This window comes from Dinoponera quadriceps, unplaced genomic scaffold (genome assembly GCF_001313825.1).
Source record: "Dinoponera quadriceps isolate SergipeBrazil2010 unplaced genomic scaffold, ASM131382v1 scaffold1252, whole genome shotgun sequence".
NCBI lineage: Eukaryota > Metazoa > Arthropoda > Insecta > Hymenoptera > Formicidae > Dinoponera > Dinoponera quadriceps.
The window spans coordinates 1-21,320 of record NW_014555363.1 but is presented as its reverse complement, the minus strand read 5'-3'; the positions used below and the strand labels follow the sequence as shown (position 1 = coordinate 21,320).

At 37.8% G+C, this 21,320-nt stretch overlaps 4 protein-coding genes across 5 annotated transcripts; 1 reads left to right on the top strand and 3 right to left on the bottom strand.

The window, feature by feature from the left end:
- Nucleotides 1-324: 324 nt before the first annotated feature.
- On the bottom strand, nt 325-3,067 carry LOC106744006 (syntaxin-5). Its single transcript, XM_014618384.1, has 5 exons — nt 2,683-3,067; nt 2,168-2,424; nt 1,682-1,873; nt 1,470-1,591; nt 325-1,350 (listed from the first exon to the last, which is right to left on the bottom strand). The coding sequence occupies exons 1-5, from the start codon at nt 3,065-3,067 to the stop codon at nt 1,191-1,193; spliced, it is 1,116 nt and encodes a 371-aa protein (XP_014473870.1). The 3' UTR covers nt 325-1,190.
- Nucleotides 3,068-3,240: 173 nt separating this feature from the next.
- On the top strand, nt 3,241-6,714 carry LOC106744007 (succinate dehydrogenase [ubiquinone] iron-sulfur subunit, mitochondrial). Of its 2 annotated transcripts, XM_014618386.1 has the most exons (8): nt 3,241-3,346; nt 4,285-4,415; nt 4,511-4,654; nt 4,940-5,135; nt 5,264-5,365; nt 5,717-5,839; nt 6,417-6,503; nt 6,588-6,714. In XM_014618386.1, exons 1-7 carry the CDS (start codon nt 3,302-3,304, stop codon nt 6,498-6,500), a joined length of 825 nt encoding a protein of 274 aa, XP_014473872.1. In that variant the 5' UTR covers nt 3,241-3,301; the 3' UTR covers nt 6,501-6,503; nt 6,588-6,714. The 2 variants fall into 2 exon arrangements, with proteins under 2 accessions (XP_014473872.1, XP_014473871.1); XM_014618385.1 differs by having other exon boundaries at nt 6,417-6,714.
- Nucleotides 6,511-15,583, bottom strand: LOC106744004 (nitric oxide synthase, salivary gland). The gene is made up of 25 exons (XM_014618382.1): nt 15,479-15,583; nt 15,091-15,227; nt 14,842-15,004; nt 14,647-14,738; nt 14,252-14,393; nt 13,341-13,480; nt 12,862-13,036; nt 12,500-12,601; nt 11,898-12,092; nt 11,640-11,737; nt 11,421-11,565; nt 11,145-11,249; nt 10,948-11,015; nt 10,731-10,874; nt 10,429-10,603; nt 10,002-10,131; nt 9,771-9,849; nt 9,496-9,689; nt 9,249-9,418; nt 8,599-8,809; nt 8,386-8,473; nt 8,184-8,308; nt 7,573-7,718; nt 7,277-7,468; nt 6,511-6,917 (listed from the first exon to the last, which is right to left on the bottom strand). The coding sequence occupies exons 1-25, from the start codon at nt 15,581-15,583 to the stop codon at nt 6,810-6,812; spliced, it is 3,429 nt and encodes a 1,142-aa protein (XP_014473868.1). The 3' UTR covers nt 6,511-6,809.
- Nucleotides 15,584-16,417: 834 nt separating this feature from the next.
- LOC106744005 (glycerol kinase-like) lies at nt 16,418-20,666 on the bottom strand. Its single transcript, XM_014618383.1, has 10 exons — nt 20,573-20,666; nt 20,316-20,433; nt 19,651-19,909; nt 19,101-19,324; nt 18,643-18,849; nt 18,398-18,508; nt 18,028-18,281; nt 17,398-17,603; nt 17,148-17,279; nt 16,418-16,574 (listed from the first exon to the last, which is right to left on the bottom strand). The coding sequence occupies exons 1-10, from the start codon at nt 20,587-20,589 to the stop codon at nt 16,489-16,491; spliced, it is 1,614 nt and encodes a 537-aa protein (XP_014473869.1). The 5' UTR covers nt 20,590-20,666; the 3' UTR covers nt 16,418-16,488.
- Between the last annotated feature and the right edge of the window lie 654 nt (nt 20,667-21,320).

The following is a 21,320-nucleotide window of genomic DNA, read 5'->3' as shown; positions in this document are numbered from 1 at the left end:
ACAAAGTTGTTATAATCGATGTTACGTAAATGCAAAATGTTGTCACATATAGCTTTAAGAACTGAAATAAATTATAATAATTTGTGTGATTGGAGTTATGTTATTAAGATTAATAAAATTAATTATACTTCAGCTTAAGAAAAAAACTTGTAAATTATAGTGAAAAGTAATTGAATTTTAAGTTGAAGATATACTTAATTCATACGTATAAATTGTAACGATGCAAACGGTAAAAAAGACAACAACCATTTTTTTTAATGCTTATATTCGTTGTAAAACGTTATTCGCTTAAATTATTTGTAAAATTGTATTTGTCCCCGAACATGAAAATTATATATTCATTTATCTAATAGAAATATCTCGTTTTTATACATCTTATATTTTCAGCAAGTCGCGATGTACAAGTAATGCCGCTTTTAAGACTCCTGTTCCCTTGCTGCAACCATCATTGTCTGATGAATCTCAGAAGTGAGAAAGCGCGTACCATTCCTACGTTATACGTTCAAATAAAAAGATGTACCTACAAAATGACACTTGCGATCGATTTGGCACACTTGTAAAATTCTCCGAACATTATTCTTTTACTCGAACAATCAATAGTCACAAAATTAACTTAACGTGGAACCTTCTTTCTTAATATCCTTTCTCATACCAATGTTAATTTTGCAACTATTTGTTAAATGATTCAGTACCACAGTTGTTCATTAAGCTCTCGCATCTGATTGGAGTATATTTTTAGATCTAAAAGAATATCTCAATCACGAATGCAAAAGCTCACTAAGTGTTTGTGTAGTGAACGGTTGTAGTATTAAATATACCGAGTAAAAGTGTTCGGACAAATTGACATGCGTGCTGAATCAATCACAAATGTCACCTTGCGATTGTATCTTTTGATTTATATGAACGCAAGAATTCTTGGCGTGCGTTTTCTCGCTTCTGACGTAATCAAACAAGGACATTTGTTGCGAAAGATTAGGAATCTTAATTAATACTTACAATATTCACAATCCAGGGAAAAAGGATAAGGAATGCACGGAATCCTTCTCGTTTAGTTTACATTACCACATTTGTGTCATAACTTTGTAAAAATCGCCGTTTTGTTTCGCAATTGTTTCTTATTATCACAAATAGCGCGGAGATATGGATGATAAAAAGTAATATTATAAACATAAATAATTGCCACGATAGTGTTATGCCAAAAACACTACGAAAAATATGAAGAAAAATATCAATATCGCGAATATTTTTATCATCAGCCACCTATTGTTTGTCACAGACTGAAAGTACCTCAAAATTTCAGTGTGTGCAGCTTCCACATTCAACTCAGTATCCTCTATGTTGCTATCTATCCTGTAATTTAATATATTTTTTTAATTAGAATTTTGCTTTCCTGAAGTCTCAATATGAGAGAAATCAGAAATTCCTTTAAACAATTCGTTTTCTTTTACGTTGAGTATACTTTTTTTTACCTTTCCACCATTTCTTCTTGTTCTTGTACCATATGCGCCAATTGTTGGAAAATGCCACCTAATTCGACTATGGTGGATTCTATATTCTGCATAGTTTCAGCTCTCGACTGAACGTAGGCATCCTTTAAAAAGTCAAATTCATGCATTTGTTATTCTACGTTGTGAATTATTTCAGTTACAGATACAACCAGTATCATCATTAAACCACTTACAGTATCATCTTGCATAGCTTGCTGCATTAATTGACGATTCATTGCTGGTTCCAAGTCTATCGCGACTGCATTGTTTGCCTCTTCCTGTAGTAACAGAGAACCCTGTCTCCCTGAGACCACACTCGGAGGGAGCATTGTCGATAGAGAGCCTTGAGTAAATTGCTGTCTTCTGCTTTGCTCCTCTCTCATATTCTGTATCCAACAATTTGTTTATTTATTACTAGGATCCAAGATATTGTACTCATTACCATTATTCTTTACAATATTTATAGTTTTATAGTTCCTTCAATGAGATATTAGTGAAGCTCGATAAAAGAGATTAAAAATATGTACGACGACCTACATAACCATATAATGTTATACCGTATATTTTCCTTATCTTTGAGAAAATATAGGTTAATTAATATTATGCTGAAGTATCTTGCATAACGATAATTTCTAAAAAAAAGAGAGAAAAATACTTTAGATATGTTTTAAAACACATACCTCAGATCGTACTTCTAAGACGTTTTTGAAATTAGTGGACATATTCGCCAGCTTTGATTGCAGTGCCATCACAATCGAGGAAGAATGCGAAGCGATGTGATGGCTCTGAGAATGTCCGAAGCCCTCTCTCTGGGATTTTCCCAGCTCTTGTAGCTTCCCAATTTGAATATTCAAGCTTTTCAGGTCCGTTTTTATGATATTAGTGAGCTCCTCAATCTCCATTTGTCTGTCATTAAATATAGACTTCTTTTTGGCCACTGCAACACACAACACTAATTGGTACATATTTCTTACAGCCTTTACATAAGCATAAGGATTCTAGCATCTCTCTATTATGTTCATCATTCTTCCACACAAGAATCCTGTTGTCTCAAGTAGCAAAAAAAAAAACAGTGCAAATTCCATCGCGAGAAAAATAGAGATCAGTGGTTTGTGGACAACTTTACATACAAGCTGTCGCAAACGAGCGAGCCAAGCTCAGTCGGTGATTGATACAACATTCGGACTACACTCACACAGAGCAAGCTTCTCCAGCTTGGTGTAAGTACTGGCGATATTTTTGCCGATGTTCTTGGCTGTCATCATGAAGTTGGAGTAGCTCTGCAACTGGCGCGCGCGACGAGGATTCTGCATGGTCGCGCCGACGGCGGCGGTCCGCGCGGCGGATCTGCTCTGCATCGAGCGGATCGTGTTGACGAACTCGTTGGTCCGGTCGCGAGACGTCATTGTCGTCGTACTGGTATTCCGCGATTGTTTGCCCGAGACGGTCCCGCTCAATAGTCCGCCGCTCGCGTCGTCATCGTGACGATATTGTCGCGCTGGCGAGTCACTCCCCGTGTTCGCCGTGACAGACTCGCGATCTACCTCGAGCCCTAGGACGTGCCGTCTACGTGCTGGCATCGCATCCTCTCAGCCTTCACCATGTGCGCGTCTCTACTCCCGACCGTCTCGCACCGCGACGACCAGCAGCGCTCGTTCTGGCGCGTCAACAGATTGCAACGGCGGACACGTCCGCACGAGTCCACATGACAGCTCGCGCGCGACCACGTACCAACGTGACATGCATGATAGAGAAATATCTGTTCCTCGCCGAGTGCACTTTCTGCACCCCTCTTTCGCCTAGTTCTTGCAAAGATGGCTGCGATTACTTCGTGCGCCTGCAGAAATGCGTTTCGTCAAGTGAGTTCTTTCAAGATTGGGAGAAATTATTAATGATTAAAAATGCTAATTTTTCATTTCAATCGTTTATTTTGCCCGTATGCAATGTGGACAATTGTCGACATTGTAGCGATGATATGAATACGAATGTTCGAACGTAACACTTGCTGTCGCTTTTCTATGAATTTTGATACTTTGAAAGAGATCGTAATTTATATTTAACGCAACAAACAAAAATTAACAAAGACATAATAAAATCGCTTGACAAATGCAATGTAGTTTTATTCAACACGGTATTCTAACAATTTTTTTTTTAAAGTTTATTGTTTTTTTAAGGATAAAGATAGAAAATTATATAATTTAACCCAATTTCAATACAGTTTGTGACAGTTCGTGTTATAAATGAGGCCAAAAATAATAGCACTTGAGAAAAGGAAAAGTTTCTTAAACCAGTTTCTGGTTTCTTCGTAACCTAATTTTATATATGATAACAACGATAACTTGAATGGTCACATGATAAAAGATGTCACATATGGTAATTACTTTAATTAAAGTAGTGAAATGTAAACGGAAGGCGGGGCATTAGTATTAAAGCCGATAAAACCGCTTAACCTTATTTTGATTGTTTCATCTAAGCTTGCTTAAGATGGTCTCAGTTGCTGTACAGCCAAAGAAACAGTTCTGTAGCATCTTAAAATCACACAATATTTTTAAATGCAAAATCCTATATGAATATCAGTTTTAATCAATTCAATTTAATCATGTTCAATAGTTGTTGTTCACTTAAATAAAATTTAATAAAGAAAAATTTGCCAAGTGAACAATTTATTTACCTAATCGGGAAGAAATAATTTTTTTATATATTGTATAAATCGAGTAAACTATGAAATTAAGACGTACGTGATTTATTTGTTACGTTTTTAATTTAGGCACGAATATCACGATGAAAAATCTTACAGGTTAGGGCCTTGCATACTGGGGCAGTTCAAAATGCTGAAGCTAGACTCAAGACCTTCTCGATTTACCGTTGGAATCCAGACAAACCTGATGAGAAACCATACATGCAAAAATATAAAATTGATCTGAACAGGTAGGTATCATCGGCAGGATTAAATATAATTCTCAAATCTATTTTTAAAATCATCGTTACACATTTCATTAATTTTAACAAAATTCCAATTTTAGTTGTGGTCCTATGGTATTGGATGCGCTGATTAAAATTAAAAATGAGATGGATCCAACCTTGACATTCCGACGTTCTTGCCGTGAAGGTATTTGTGGTTCCTGTGCTATGAATATTGGGGGAACAAACACATTGGCATGTATCAGGTGATATATTGCACATGTTACTATTGCTTGAGATTATCTTGACAATGTAATTTATAACTCTGTTTTCACAATTTATGTACCATATGTAGTCTATTTCTAGAATATTAAAGTTATATCAGAGTGATTATATATTACTGGTATATTGATTACCATATATATATATATATAATATTGATTACCATATATATATATATAATATTGATTACCATATATATATATATATAATATAATATATATATATATATATATATATATATCAGTCAATGAAATAATTACATGTTTCAGCAAAATCGATCCAAGCACAAGTACATCGTGTAAAGTCTATCCTTTACCACACATGTACATTGTCAAGGATTTAGTGCCGGATTTAAATAATTTCTACACTCAGTATCGCAATATACAGCCCTGGCTGCAACATACGGGTGCAAAGGAAACGGGCAAGCAACAGCACTTGCAGAGCATAGAAGATCGAAAAAAGCTGGTAAGTTTGAGCCGAGTTTATCGTCATGTTTATTAAACCTCACAATATTTCTTCCGATATTTTCAGTCACAATCATATATTCCTCTTAGTTCAAACTGAATATATAATTGAATTTTTCCGCAAAACAGGATGGTCTCTACGAATGCATTCTCTGTGCTTGCTGCAGTACTTCTTGCCCGTCTTACTGGTGGAACGGCGATAAGTATTTAGGCCCTGCGGTACTTATGCAAGTAAGCGCGCCGTAATGCTTGCACATTGCTTCAGATACAATATCGTGCAGCAGAATAATCGATCGCTAATAAGAAGAGAAACGGCACGAATGAGAAAAGTCCCCTTTAAGAACGAGCAGAACATAAAGTTGAACATACATAGAATTGCCTTTTTTCGGAAGGAATTAGATACATTAGTACCTCTAAGATGACGAAGTAACTAACGATACTCACTTCATTTGAATGTGAAGCACCTTTCGTACTGAAACGTGTATATAATTTCGATCGATTATACTCAGCTCGGTCTCGCAGAATCCTCATTTGTACTATATTTCTCTTCCCAAGTTTCTCAACCATTGTCGTACTCGTTAGGCCTACAGGTGGATCATCGACTCGCGGGATACTCAGACAAAGGAGCGTCTGGAGAAACTGAAGGATCCGTTTTCAGTTTTCCGCTGTCATACGATCATGAATTGCACACGTACTTGTCCGAAGGTAAGTTCCCGCTCTAATTTTTATTGGTAACAGAAGATGCTCGAAATAAATCGTCTTGCGATATACAGCAATTTCTGCTTTTTTTTTCTCTACTCTTGTTACATTGTTTTACATTTGCGTCACTCTCGGTGAACAGTTCAGTTGTTCTCGAGAGAACTCACCTGAAATTATCCGTATTTGCGAACATTCAAAGTACAGTCTATCACCGCGTCCGATGTTCACCGCCGATGAACCGAAAATCTACGTAGTACACACAACATGAACTATAAATTTTCAGTAAGTGGCGGTAGATATCTGAACGCAGCCTATATTTATTGGTGCACTATTATTATTATTATGTTTACGATGAACTTGACGAATACATTTTTTAAAGACTAAAAACACATCGCGCGATCGTGACGAACAGTGCAATCTTTAGGAAACTTACTCGCGAAATAGTCGCGAGATTACTCGCGGCGAATCGCAGCAGCGCGATTAAATTCGTTCTCTCGACGATCTTGTTTCGAAGATTGAAACGCTGTATGTTACAAATTAAAATGTTTAACTTCACACACACACACACACACACTGTGCGCAGGGCCTGAATCCCGGCAAAGCGATAGCAGAAATCAAGAAGCTGCTGGCCAACGTCAGCCAGAAACAGCAGCCCAGTCTTAGCTGAACGGTGTGTATCTCCGTGTTTAAGAAGAACCAGGTAGAATTAATGGCTTCTATATCCTTGTATGCGTTGCGTGTTACTACGGTACAGCGAACGTGATAATCCCGATGTGATATTTCATTACGATCGATGATGTACGGATCTACGAGAATGGCGGACGAAACAAAACTGAAGGATCGGTCACGCTCTGCTTGTAAATAAATGGAGTTTTCCCGCACACGATGTCACAATTATTAATACGAACAGCAACCCTTCATGAAGTGCGAGTAATCATCACTCGGACCCTACGCTCTCTGTGTCAGTCTGGTATTTTTATGGTTCGGCGGCCATCCGAATTCTGGCGGTCTCCCGCGACCGATTGTGCACCTCAGCTGTGCGTAACGTTATGCCAAATATATCTTCGTGGTAACGATTCTCATCCTAGAAAAAGAACTCGTATCAAAATCAATATATAATTTTACACTTTGATGGGATATTGAAGACACTATTTCAACAATATTTTTTCCGAGCACACAAAAGCCGATTTTCTCAAAGAGGTATTTTACCCTCTAAACCTGTGATTAAGTACTTACAGATACCTATCTCTTTGATTTATATCACAATATATTAGAAGCGCATTTTAATATTGAAGGAAGACACTGCTAATAGTTTTACTAGTAAGTTAAATTTGATTTATATGAAAGTTGTGATAGTTCTGACACGTATTTATATGATACAATAAAAGAGAGTTATATAAATTGCGAACGAGAAGAGAAAGTAGCACATGGATAATAATTTACCCGGAGTGATAACATGTACGCTTCGACCTCTTTGTCCGTCATTTGGCCGTGCGTTTGTATAATGTGCTTCAAGGTCTGATAAACGTCCTCCGCCATTGTGCAATCCCCGCAAACGTAGAAGTGGCCGCGCTCGTGCACCAACATTGTGTAAATCTGAAGGGTCTCCGCTTGGATGAAATCTTGCACATAGGTCTAAAATTCAAGAGAATTGCAAGTTTAAGGATCTCCATCCTTTTGTACGATACTTTGTTACTTGGTATAGTGTGTATGTTAACGTAAAGCGTACGTTAACGTACCTTCTTGAGACCAGGTTCTCGGGATAGCGCTAAAAACACCTTGTTCAAAACGCCAGTCTCCAACATTTCTTTCTTCTCTTGTCTATATAGGTCCAAACTTCTTTGGCGGCAGCCAAAGAACAGCCAAACTTTGCCGAATGTTTGGTCTGCAAATGTTACATATCGAAGGGTCGTTTAGAGTTTTCCATCTCGAATCTCTCGTTTCAAGTTTTCCTGGTTGGCTTAGGCATAGTATCGATGATATTTACGATGCCGTTGAAAAAAAGAGCATAATTGATGAATTTTGAATTTATCTTAGGTATCACAGATGTAAATGCACAGATACTATCCAGGCTCGCTTAAATAAAATACTATTCAGTTTTAGCTGAATTTTGAGCAAAAACTTAATGTGGGAATTAAGGGAATCGTAAAAAATATAGAATAACACCAATTAAAGAGGTCATAGGGTCAAATTTCCATTAGAAATCAATAAAAAAAGGATTATAAAAATTGAAGAAATTAAATTAAATTTTTACTGGAAATATATCACTGAAATTTGACGAGAGTTTGTCGGGCACTTATCTTGCATCAGGTAAAGCATAAGCGAGTACATGTGAGAGAAATGTTTATACCCTGCTGAAGTTTCATCTGGGCGAGCCGGTGATGCCAGAAGCCACGGAAAGGAGCAATTCCAGTACCCGGTCCCACCAATATCATCGGCGCTTCAGTCTCCGTCGGCATGTAGAAGTTTGGCGCGCTTAAACGCAAATCGACAATTATATTCGACGAGAAAATGTCTCATATAATTTAATTAGCTGAATTGACGTCGCTCACCTTCGCACAAATACATACAGCAGTTCGCCGTCGGATATTTTCTGCAGATAATTAGAGCAAACACCGAAATGAACCGGTCCAAAGCCGCCTGGAATTAGTTTGGCCAAATTGTATCGTCGAAATCAGATCATGCGGATTTATTATTAAATTACACATGTATGTATAAATATCAATTATAGACGAACACACTATGGCTTTTCTTGTTATGAATACCTTGCGTTTGGTATTGCACCACTGCGACTGTCAGGTGTATCTGTCCTCGGTGCACGCACGGAGATGACGAGATGCTGTAGAATCTCGGTTGCAAGGGTGTCAGGTGAAGCAGAAGCAACGGAGCGAACGGAGTCACGGATGGAAACTCGTCCAACACTTCGGCCAAATTGGGGAACTTCCAGTGTCTCCAATCCTCATAAGCTGCCGGATCCTGGTTTCGAAGAGAATCTTTCGATTTTTCTACAGATCTCATCTTTTCATATTTTTTTTACAGATTATCATATATATACAAGCGCTTGGATCCCTATTTGTAAGTTATTATTATTATCATAACATCTACAATTATTATTACTATATCTACAAATATTCTTCAACTTCGAAATCCTTTCAAGTTTTTCTCCCAGGCTGTCCCTTTGAAATTGGAATTCAAATGTATTTTAATTGCGAATTAATATAAAAGAAAATTGAATATAATCTCTTTAATGGGTCTGTAAGTAAGTAATAATTTATAATCAACAAACAAAAAAAATACTTTCAGAAACATCTTTCAACTTCAAATCTGAATTTCTCATCGATTTAACATCGTTGGAGATTTTGATGCTTTTCGTAAAACAGCTACCGTTCACATATTTACGTATTTACATATTTACAGAGGCCAGAAGTTCAAGCTGCGCCCGTTCTTTCGCGTTTGTGGCTACCGAAGCGAAATATCTCAACAGATTCGGCGTGGGTGGCGTCGTAATGTCCAAAAATCGAGTGAGCAGCATTCTGAAGGAGTTCGGTAGATATCTGTCATGAGGTATCCACGTTTTCACGATACCTGAAGAGAATCTTCCGTTACTTGCTGGTAACAGCAAGAGAAGAGAAAGAGAACGAATATTCATTTTAGGCCTGTACCGTTGGGTGTGTGTGCTTGCTTTTGCATTTGCAATTCAATCGGCGTGTCGGCGTCGAAAGTGGACTGTACACGTTGTAGTATTCTCTCCACGAGTTCCGTTCGATTGCACGCAAACACCCCCAGATGATCGCCGGGTTTGTAAGAGATATCCAAGCCCATTATGTCGTCCAGTTCCAGAAGCAGTGTTGTCCCGCTGTACGTGTCAGATAACGATTAATAGACGTGGAAAGTACGTCGCCGACATCGCCTCGGTACAACTTCACGGAAGTTTTACCTCGATTCATCGCCGCTTATGTTGCTCTTCCGAAGCATATTGCACATTGTTACGTTCCTGTGGTGGCATTTGCTTAACGCTGAAATTTCAATTCTATTGACAAACATTCTTACTATTATGTCTTCTTTCCGACTTTCTCGAATTTTCTTATTACAAGATATCGCGGCACACGCAGGTGAAACGGAAAATACGAGCGAAACGGACGTATAAAAATTGTCGCACACGAGTTACCTTTGACAATCGGTTGAGGCTCAGCTTCCACAAAACGAACAGTTGCCGCGGATAACGCCTCGGAACCCAGAGACAAGGCTACTTCCAGTAGCGTGTCGTCGTCGTCCAGACAGAACGTTTCGCACGCAACCTGTGACATTCACAGACACTTCATTGCGCGAACACATTTGAAAATGTGCGAGCGTTGAACTCGCATAAGAATTCGAAGTATTGACATGGCCAATGAGCTAGGAAATTCATATATCGAAGCTTTTGTGGACAACTTTTGCGAGTACGAAGCATCTTGTAGATTTGAAACTCTACTATTGTGTGTATTTGGTATCACAAAACACGAACTCGCTAGAGAACATTATCACTCGCATTGAATTTTCCAGTAAACGGAAAGTTAGTTCACATAACGGGTGTTATATCTAAATAAGAAGCCAACCGCGAAAATATCAGCTGCCCACTTCCGAAAAGTCTGTTCCTGTCCGCACATCTCGTCACCCTGGGCCAAGCGCGCCAATCGTTCTCCGCCCAATTCGCCCAGCAGGTTGTCGACGTAACGGCCGAACGCGCAAAAGTTCGGGTACGCGGACGAGCCCAACGCAAATACCGCAAACCTGGCGCAATCGTATTCCGAGGTTGGACAAAAAATCATTTCTCGACACATATAATATTGAACATAAGGAAATATTCAACAGACAAATTATTGACAAACACGCACGTGCAAAGTGATTAATAAATTACCGAACATTGCTGAGAGGCCCGAATGTATCTTCGGCTTGTGACTCCGTCGTGGAGCCACGCAGGGAGTCCAGCCTATCCAACTTTTTCGATCCGCTCACTTCCGTTTGGCTGTTGGCCTTGATAAATGATTTCGAGGTCGCCAGACTGAAAATCATTTTTATACTGTAGACACACGCGACAGACTTTTCTTCTTCCGCGCGTGTCAGTGGGAAAGTACCTTATTTTATTTTCGCTGTTTATATAGGCGTCGTTCATTTTCATCGCGTAGAGGTTCTGTGCGAAAACCTGCGACACATTTCTTGTATTATTTATCAACACCTTTATGAGCACTGATAATTAATAAACGCAGATAGAATTGAAAATATGGAGTTTTTTTTTATAATTTTTTAGAGAAAAAATGACAAATTAACGTACTTCTCCGTTTTCTGGTGGATCTCCGTTTCCGAAGGTAGAAGTTATCACCAACAGTAGAGCCTCGTGTTCTATGTTACTGATGTCGTATTCCGCCATTGAAAGCACCTGTGCTCAAAATCGGTATTTGCTTACCGTTTATTCATACATGGTCAAATGGTAAATCTTCAAAAAAAATATTTAAAAAAGAAATGAACGAAACTATTTCAAATAAATTATGATTTGAAAGGCAGAAGAATTTCCGTATCCTTTCAACTTTATGTTATAACAGTGTATTACCTGAGAATGAAAAGCGTGGCCCAATAATTCGCCCAGCTTCTCCGCGTACATTTGAGACGTGCCAGTTTCCGTGGCGAACAACACCGTTGCCTTTATCCGGCGCGACAAAGCTCGTCCGAACAGCTTAGATGTAAACTTCACGGCCCTTGAAACATTTTGAAGTGGAAGAGTCGAGGTGTACAGAAACTTCTACTTTAGACAGATCTATGTAAAAATCACCTCGCAATCTGCTTAAAATGGAACTTCCGTCTTGGTTTTTTCGTCGTTGCTTTCTTATCGCGTCCCTTCTTCCACACGTGAGTTTTCCACGCCGGATCCTGCATCGAGATTATATTTAATAATAAAGTTTGTGAAGATCATTTATTCAGTATCAACGACTTTGGAAAATTTCCTCGCAACAATAACCGTCAGTTGATAATTTGAGAACGTTCAGTGTGTGGTCTCATTTGGAGCGAATGAAAAATGAAAAAGAAATACCTGGGCGTCGTAGGAGGGCTTCAAATGATAAAGCGCCATTTCCTGATGAAACACCGGTGTTGCAGATCCGGATATCGGCGGCACGATCCACAGCCAGTCCGCGGGACAACCATTTCGAAGACGCATCTCGTTTTCGTAATGCTTCATAAAGGATTCCGAAGCTGTGTGATGATCCACGATTGTCACATTCTTCATCTGACGTAGAATTCGTTAGATCAAATATATCGCACGTAATATGACGACGGTAAAATAAATCACTTTAATGTATGCGCGAGCATGCACACACAACACACACACACACACACACGCTGTAATACAGGCCTTTTGAAAATTCCTTCCGAGAATTCCCGGTAAAGATTATAATTTTAAAATTCCCGGTCTTCCGTGAGAATTTTCTCGGAAATTGGACATCTCTAGTAATGCAACGAAGAAAACGATTTTACGCGAAAAACGCAGAAATTGCGGAACAAATTTCTTTCTATAACGTTGCTCTCGGGAAAACTAATATTTCAAATTATAAATAATAATAATATGATATTTTTCTATATAACATATAAATAATGACAATATTACATGAATGTTCCGGGAAAATTCGATTTCACCTGAAAACTATGCAGTACTGCGACGTTAGCTTCAATCATTGCCTTATCTTTCCACAACGATATGGATGTCCTTGTGTCCAGACCCATGTTCGTCGCTATTGTCTGAAAACGTCGCTTCCTCTTTACTTCTTTACTTGGCGCTTAACGATAATTGGTTACTTAGCAAAGTGATTTATTACAATATTGACTTCGGTCGACGGAATTAAACTGGCTTCTCGTCAAACATAAATTTGATTAAAGACCTGGTTGTTCAATAGTAAAAATCATTAGGGACAAGACAACATCTCTAATAATTAACGGTGATCGTGTCACAGTGGAAACAATAGGGGGAATTGTGAGAATATGCGAATATGGAAGATTACCTGAAGCATATTGTATCTTTGCGTGTCGCATAAATCTCGGGAGCCAATTTCGGTGCTCATGTACCAGCCGTTGAAAGGTGCCGCGGTGAAGACCAGACCGCCGCAATCGAAAACCATCCCGGACACAGCCGGAACGGCAAACCACTTCAGGCCCAGTTTCTCAAACCAATCATATCTGTTTTGCAGCATCGTTTCAACGGAAATGATTTCTCAATTATGCGACACGTTGCGCAATATATGGCTCTTCAAATGTAACAAACTTGATAACGGCATCTCGTTTAAAGAGAACTTATTCATTACAATTACACAATATTACGAACTTTCGACACTAAATTCACGTAGTTTTGGTATATCGCGACTTGGTATATTTTTCGTCTTCGTCGTTTTTCTCATCGCTTCTGACGTAAATAATCTGTCATTGTTTGCGTTGTGGAATTATACTCTCACGGTTAGAAATGTTTAATTGTCGAACTGCTTACGTAGGATGAATGAGGGGCACTTCGAGCACCAGATCGCTGGGGATATCGAAGTAATCCGGATCGTGTCCGTTGGCGGATAAAACCAACGGCAGTATGTCGAATCTAGTCCCCGTACCTTTCCATCCTAACTTCATGCAGACCTGTTGAAGCACAAAAGCTATATTGCCTCTCTGGAAATACTTGAGATACATTCGAGTATATCTCGGCTCGTTGAGTATCTAAAAAAAATCCGTCACAGGTCTTCCTCGCGATGACGCGAATAACGCGAAATTGCTTTTCGCACACGCACACTTTAGAGAAATTAAATAAAAATTTATTTTTCATCAGTGAGATAATTTCCATTCCAGCTTGCGAAAACACGTAAATAACATCACACTTCGAATTATTTTCAAATTGAACCGAAATCGACACGAATCTCGAATTTCACCTTCGAATTAATGGGCAATTAGGGTCGACCATTGGTCCATCGTATAGAGTACGCGCGCTCAATAATTATGCTCGGTTAATCATGCGTACACGGATACCAATCACTCATCTGTTATTGATTTTCGCAGCTCGGCTGTTATTGATTTTCACTGTTCAGGTGATTTTGTTTTTGGCTTTCAGTTATCGGCCTCAATTCTACGCTATATCATTAGTCAGTTAATTGTTTGAAAGTTTTAATTACGCACATTTGCTTTTCGAAATAGGTTCTTATAAGATTTTACGATGGTAATGGGACACTGCATAAATAATTGAATATAGGTGAGCTTTTATTTATGTAAGTGATAATTAATTCTAGTTAATTATATAGCTGAATATAATATATAAATATATTCATAAGTCAATTATAATTTATTGTAATAAGTAAATAAGTATATATATATATATATATATTTATTTATATTTATTTATTTAATATATATACGTACCTCTGTAAATTCCACATTGGCAGGATCGCCATGAATGGTGCCATCTGGATTTTTGTATCCCGCATAATTAATTAATTGCTGATTCCACACTCTATAGTCATGCTTCCCATCGGTACGTTGCGGGAATATTGTTATCGCTGATCTGTGAGATCACAATACACGTCATGAATTAAATACACACGTGTGTGTTCATTAACGTTAATTATTTGTTCGGATATTCGAATCTTTACATAGTAATAATCATACAAATTTAAAAACAAGCATATATATAACTTTCCTACAATCATCTTCCCGCAAAACTTTTTCATTCTGTATTTTACACAATAATGCGCACGTTGCACATTGCAATGTATATTAACATTGTAAAAGATTTATGTTACAAAATTACGCGTCACCTGATGTTCCCTTTGTTCGTGCTGTACTTTATGTGGTTGCACAAAGCCTCGAACATACCGCTCGTGGTCGTGACGTAACGACAATCGAAAACCTATTTATTAACAAATTTATTTGATTAACAAACTAACAACGAAAGACACACGCACGACACTTTGGGAATATTGCGCTTCGCGCGAGTGAACGTTTTGACGGACCTGCAATTTCGACCATTGTATGCGACCGATGCATCTCGCGGCGTTCCGCCACGCTAATTTTGCGCCGAAAACCAATTCCGTTTCCGTTAATTGATAAGTACCAGTGGCGACCACTTCTCTCTGAACGCTCTCCCAACGGGCACGATGGGCATCGCTGTTCAACCTGCGATCGGGAATAAAACGTGATTTCACGTGAGAAACATCACAGGACCCAACGATTATTGAGAAAGTCTACGGCGATCCCGGTACCTTCTGATGGAAGTGAAATACTGCTCTAGGAAGTCTTTCGCATGAATTAACGTTTCCTCTTTCGTGCGCGGCTCGGTTCCGTGAGTCGGCAGCTGCATCACACTACCGAGACAGACTTGACCCGAGCAAAGAGTTCTCTAAAAATTTACACGATATATCATTCGACAAAATCTCACTCCATATTATTTTTTATTTCTCTCGCTTCGCGTTTGTTTGTAAAGAGACATGCTAAAGTTAACAAATGTGTTATATATCACACAGCCACGATGTAAAGAAATCCCTACTGTATATTCAATTATAATCTTATGCAATTTTTTCCGCAAACAACACGCGCGACCGATACGCCGAAGAGTTTTCGAAATTTCTGCTTCAATTCCTCGGGAATTACCTCGGCATTTTTCACGTGCAGGGAGTCGAACGCCTCCGTCTTGTCCGTGAGATTCCTAAGTTTCGTGGGCTTCCTCTGGTGGGCCGTTCCGTCGTGATCCTTCATCTTGCTTTCGAGTGCACGCGCTCGGCGGTCCTTGCCTGACTGACACCGCGACGATAAGGTGAGAAGGACGCAGAGATGACAGAACGCAGCATCTCACGTGCCGTCATCTCACATGCGCCCAGCATGCGCAACATTGATCCGCGCGCTCAACTCGTCCCGAGAATATTCGCAGGATCAATCAGGCGGGGCCGGATAGAATGTCTCACGCAGGAAAACGAGAATTTCGAACGGACCCGGACGCATCTGCGACTCGTACGAGTTTCTTTTCGTTTCTATTTTTGCGCTTAATTCTGTAATACAAATAACATTATATTAAATAATATATAATAATGACAACTCGCGCGTGTGGTGACCGAAAGACAAGTTTGACTCTATACTGTTAATGAGATATAACATGATGCAATGTATGATGTAATTATAACAACAGCATTGGTCATTAGCGACATAATGACCAGCGCGCGGTGCGAACACGCCATATAATACCTGTGCATGTTCGTTTAGAGACATGGAACTATAAAACGCAGGTAGGATCTGGTGGGTAAATGTAAATAAACTTTACGTGCTCGATCTGGTGGGTAAATATAATTAAACTTTACGTGCTAGAGAAAAAACACATTATACATATAATTTATAGATTGTATCTATAAATACTTTATATATCATATAGGATGTTGATGGATTAGATATCACAATAATTTGTTTCACAATATGAAAGAAATTATTGCGTATCTTAAGATGGACGTGGAAAGGCGGAAAATCGGGATACGTTTGATGAAATATGGACTGTAATAGTTACATTACGGATTGACACGATTTGACACAATTTGTCACAAATTATGTGTGTAATATTTCTAAATATTTATTTCTCATATCCGGTACAAAAATATGCGTTTGTGTGTACAGCTTTAATTATTCATTAAAGTCGTCGAACAATCCCACTTCATAGATCTTTCAACGGCCATTTTCCACTTAGAATATCTGAGATCTCTCTCTAAAACGGAAATGATTAGATCACTTCATTATTTCCTATTTGTATATTCCTATTTGTATATTATTATTTATAAGCCAGCATATTCATATCCCATATTTAAAGGATATTCAGAATTCTGATAAATTTGATTAGCTTATTGTAAGATTGCAATATGAAAAGATTTTACTACGATTTTACAACAATTGTACACTGTGTAACGTTCGAACCTGATTAAAATTATATTCACAGATGTGCAAACCAAAGATAAATTCAGTTCTTAAGAAAGAAAGTTTTTTTACTCAAGTTCTTTTCTAATAAAAAATGTAAAATTAGTATATGGAACATAAATATAAGCCTATATATATTTAGTGTGTTATATCTACTTATAGTTGTATGATATTATCAGTAGTTCCTATAGTATTTATAATAATAGTAGCATATTATTAACTTCTTAATAGTTACTAATAATAGTATTTATAGATGTATCAGTATTTATATAAATAAATGTATGTCATTATTACATGTTTTTCTTCCTTTCGACTTTTTCTTAAATTATCACCGATATGTAACATCAAGAAATATACGATCGCTTACCGTCCTCACTAATTGCAGGTGAAAACTTGGTTACTTGAGATCCATCCACATCGTTTATGTCGATTAAACCTGCACCAATACCAGCTAAAATAGCAGCACCTAGCGCCGTCGTTTCAACCATATCTGGTCTCACTGTTCAATATAGTTTTGAGATATTTAATTGCGACATATTTTGTGCATTGTATTTTAAAGTGTAAAAATAAATATGCAGTGCACGTAAAGAAACTATACTCTGATATCGTTTACTCACCAACCGTTATTCCCGTTAAGTCCGCCTGCAGCTGCATCAATAAACTGTTTACCGTCATACCACCGTCAACTTGCAGAGTTGTTAGTTTTGTCCCGGAATCCTTCACCATTGCCTCTAATATGTCTCTCGTTTGGAAACAAACTGCTTCCAACGCTGCTCGTACGATATGATATTGCTGCGTATCCTCGGTAATCCCACAGATTACTCTGGATTTAAATAAATTGTACAATATAAAAATTCAAGGACACACATTATGTACATCAACTACTCGCACAGAGAGATTACTTAAACGTAACATTCAGGCATCTTTATACAGGGTATACAAGTATAGATATACAAGAAGAATAGATTTCGGAATGCATATCTTATCGAAACTTTCTTTTCACATTTATAGAATTTTAATCTCAATCACTTTCCAAGCTTTTAACTTTGTCCTTACTATGTGAAAACGATTTCCACCTTGTAAAATAAATAAAAGAAAATTTATATTCGCCAAAGAGTTTGTGCTTGAAAGCTACCAGATGAACCTGAGAGATATCGTTTATCTAATATAATCGTAAAAGAGCTGTAATTTTGTACTCTCTGGCGAAAAGTAGAGAAAAGAATGAAATCTTCAGTCAGAAACAATACCCGCGTGCATCTTGTTGCCAGTAAGGCGCGTACAGCCCTGAAAAAGCTGGCACGAAATACACATCACCGGAACATCTCACACGTTCTGCCATATCCTGTGACTGCGCGATATTAGTAAGAATTTGTACATTATCTCGCAGCCAAGATAAAGCAGCACCGGCAACAGCGACAGATCCTTCTAATGCGTAAACAGGCGGGAATCGTGCAATCTTGTAAGCAACGGTGGTTAACAAACCTTGCGTTGAATCGACCTTCTGCAAAGCAATATTTCGTATCTCTCGTTACTATTTGAGCGCTTCTTTCGATATAGAAAGAAAAAGCATTTGCTACGGACTCTATATCACCCGATCGTTCTCATCGTTATACATACTACGTTTCCTGTATTATAAAGCAAGAAGCATCCCGTGCCATACGTAGCCTTCGCTTGGCCAGGTTTCAAGCATAATTGGCCGAGAAGAGCTCCTTGTTGATCGCCTACGCACTGCGAGGAACAGAGGAGAATAATTACATGTTGTGTCTACTTCAAATATACATACACAATTATTTCTTAAACTATTTCGCTAAAAACGCGATACTTATTAGGTTCCAAAAGGATATTTAATATGCATGACTTACACCTGCTATGGGTATGCCCGCAAGCGCTTCAGGGTTTGAAATGTGACCGTAGATTTCCGCACTGGATCGTATTTCCGGCAGAATGTGTTGTGGGATACCAAAGAAGCGACATAACAGAGGATCCCACTTTAATGTTTCGATATTCATCAGCATCGTGCGGGATGCGTTCGATACATCCGTAATGTGCAATTGGCCTTTGGTGAGATTCTAAACACAAAAAATATTCTACGATAATATTTAATATATCTCTCTTTGGTTTAATTATAAAAACAATAAATGCTATTTCACGCACGAATAAGGAGAAATGAATTAAATTGCTTTTGACGCAATATATCACAAAAAATCCGTAATATACTTTACATATCTTTTCAATGAAATTTAATTAATATGCAGATTTTGCGTGAGAAGTTTACGTACAAATTGTTAGTTTGAACTATTCAACGAAAATTCTTATTTACCCAAATAAGCCAAGTATCAACTGTTCCAAAAGCACACCTGCTTGCATCTACTGCTTGCTTCACGCGTGGCACATTATCTATCAACCAGCGTATCTTAAGAGCGCTAAAATAGGGAGACATTGGTAAACCACATAGAGGCTTCAAATAATTCTTATTTCTCGTTTTATTAGGGACACTATCCAATACATCGTCTAGAGTCGTAGTTGTTCTCATATCAAGCCATACTGTAACGTTAGTAAATTCTATTTAATAATCTTATTCGACAAACTTACATATTATTACACATGCGTGTATATATGGAAATTATTTGTTAAATAAATTCATAGTAATTGCTTAACATTTTCATTAAAAATACACAGCACAAACATGACGACATATTAATGACATCCCTAATATCATTGATATATCATTAATATATCATTTGACGTCATTGAATTTATTGGATATCATACACTACTGAATTAAAAAATCAGCCAAACATAGTGAAGAATATATTATTAGAATTCAATGCAGCAGCAAAACCAAGATATCTTATATGACTATTACATACCAATTGCATTATGCAAAGGTTCCCCAGTCTCCTTGTCCCATACCAAAGTTGTTTCCCTCTGATTAGTGATACCAACAGCTTTGATATCAGAGACTGACAAACACATGTTCTTCATCTTTTTTACAGTTTCTTTTATACATTCTATGACAGCATGTAATATCTCGTTTGGGTCCTGTTCTACCCATCCTTCTTGCGGATATTTCTGCTTGATTTCAATCTGATGTGAGGCAACCACTTTTCTATGCAATACGTCAAAAATCTATACAAATATAACAAGAATAATGAAAAAATGGATTAAAAGATATTTTCTACATCAAAACCAGATACTTGACTAGATACTTTACAAGATATATAAAAAAACCTCATGAATTAATAAAGCAAAAATATCGAAAACAATTGTTTTTATTTTTTTAACAGTTTCTAGGTATAAATAATATGAAAGGCTTCAAACATCTTCTGTACTAAAAACAAGTTTCTCTTTCCGCGATACATTGGATGTGTTCCAAAATTCATTGCCAATGCTGAAAATTTATGGTTCATGTTATATATATTAATAATTTTCAGTATTAACAGTAAATATTGGAATGCAGCTCTTGTATACTACCAGAATATTATATATATTAAAATTCATCATCTTACAAGAAATTGAATAAATTGCATCTTACCAAAAATCTAGCACTACTCGTTCCTTCATCGATAGCACCTATTAAAGGTCCAAATCCAGTTACGTTCGCAGGCATGTTGCTTTTTCTAAGGAATCCACACTGCTCGTGCCGTTGTTTCTTGTCAACGACGACATTCGTACACCTTAACCTTCGTCCTATTCAGTTACGTAATACGTAGACAGACCGGCACAATAGCTTCAAAGCTATTACGCCGGTCTGTGTAAAGGATTTAAGTATATAAATACATGTGTAATTACCTATATCGTCTTATCATCCAATCCTATTATCCCCATCGACGCAACATGAAACTTGGATATTAAGTTCAAGATTTATAGAGATCTTCCGTCGTGACGTAAAATAATACATATATGTATACAAATACATATTAACGAACTCGATTCTCTGATTATTGAGAAAGAATAAATAAGTGAACAAATGTCTCGTTTCATACACTGAATAACAATGAATTCACCGTCTGACGGATAATCTTTGATGACACAAATGAAACGTGAAGATGTCAGAATGCCACAGTAACTTTGAAACTGGCCGCCAGCGTTGCGAGACGAATAAGATTTTTGCGCATGCGCGGCGAAATGGCGGGAAACCAGTAACATATCAGTGTAGAGTCCACTTGACGCTGCAAATTCGCAAGCTGAAACGTTATACCTGGCACTTGTAGGAAGAAAAACGGAACTTACTGGAAGAGAAACTTAACGTTCGCTACACGTTCAGAACAAAAGTCTGTTCGTTTTGTGCCTTGAATCTGTTCCTTTTAAGTCCTTATCGGACTAGAAATTAAAATTGAGACTGAATTGAAATTCGGCCAATCAGAGCAAAGTTCGCTCAATTCGATTTTAGTAAACTTTGTTCCGATTAGCCAAATTTCAATTCGATCTCAATCTTAATTCATAATCCGATATGAGCTTTAAGCCGACCGCACGAAACGGTGATATATGCTACAAGATAAGTTATATGATACAAGCGACGTGATACATACTTGTATCA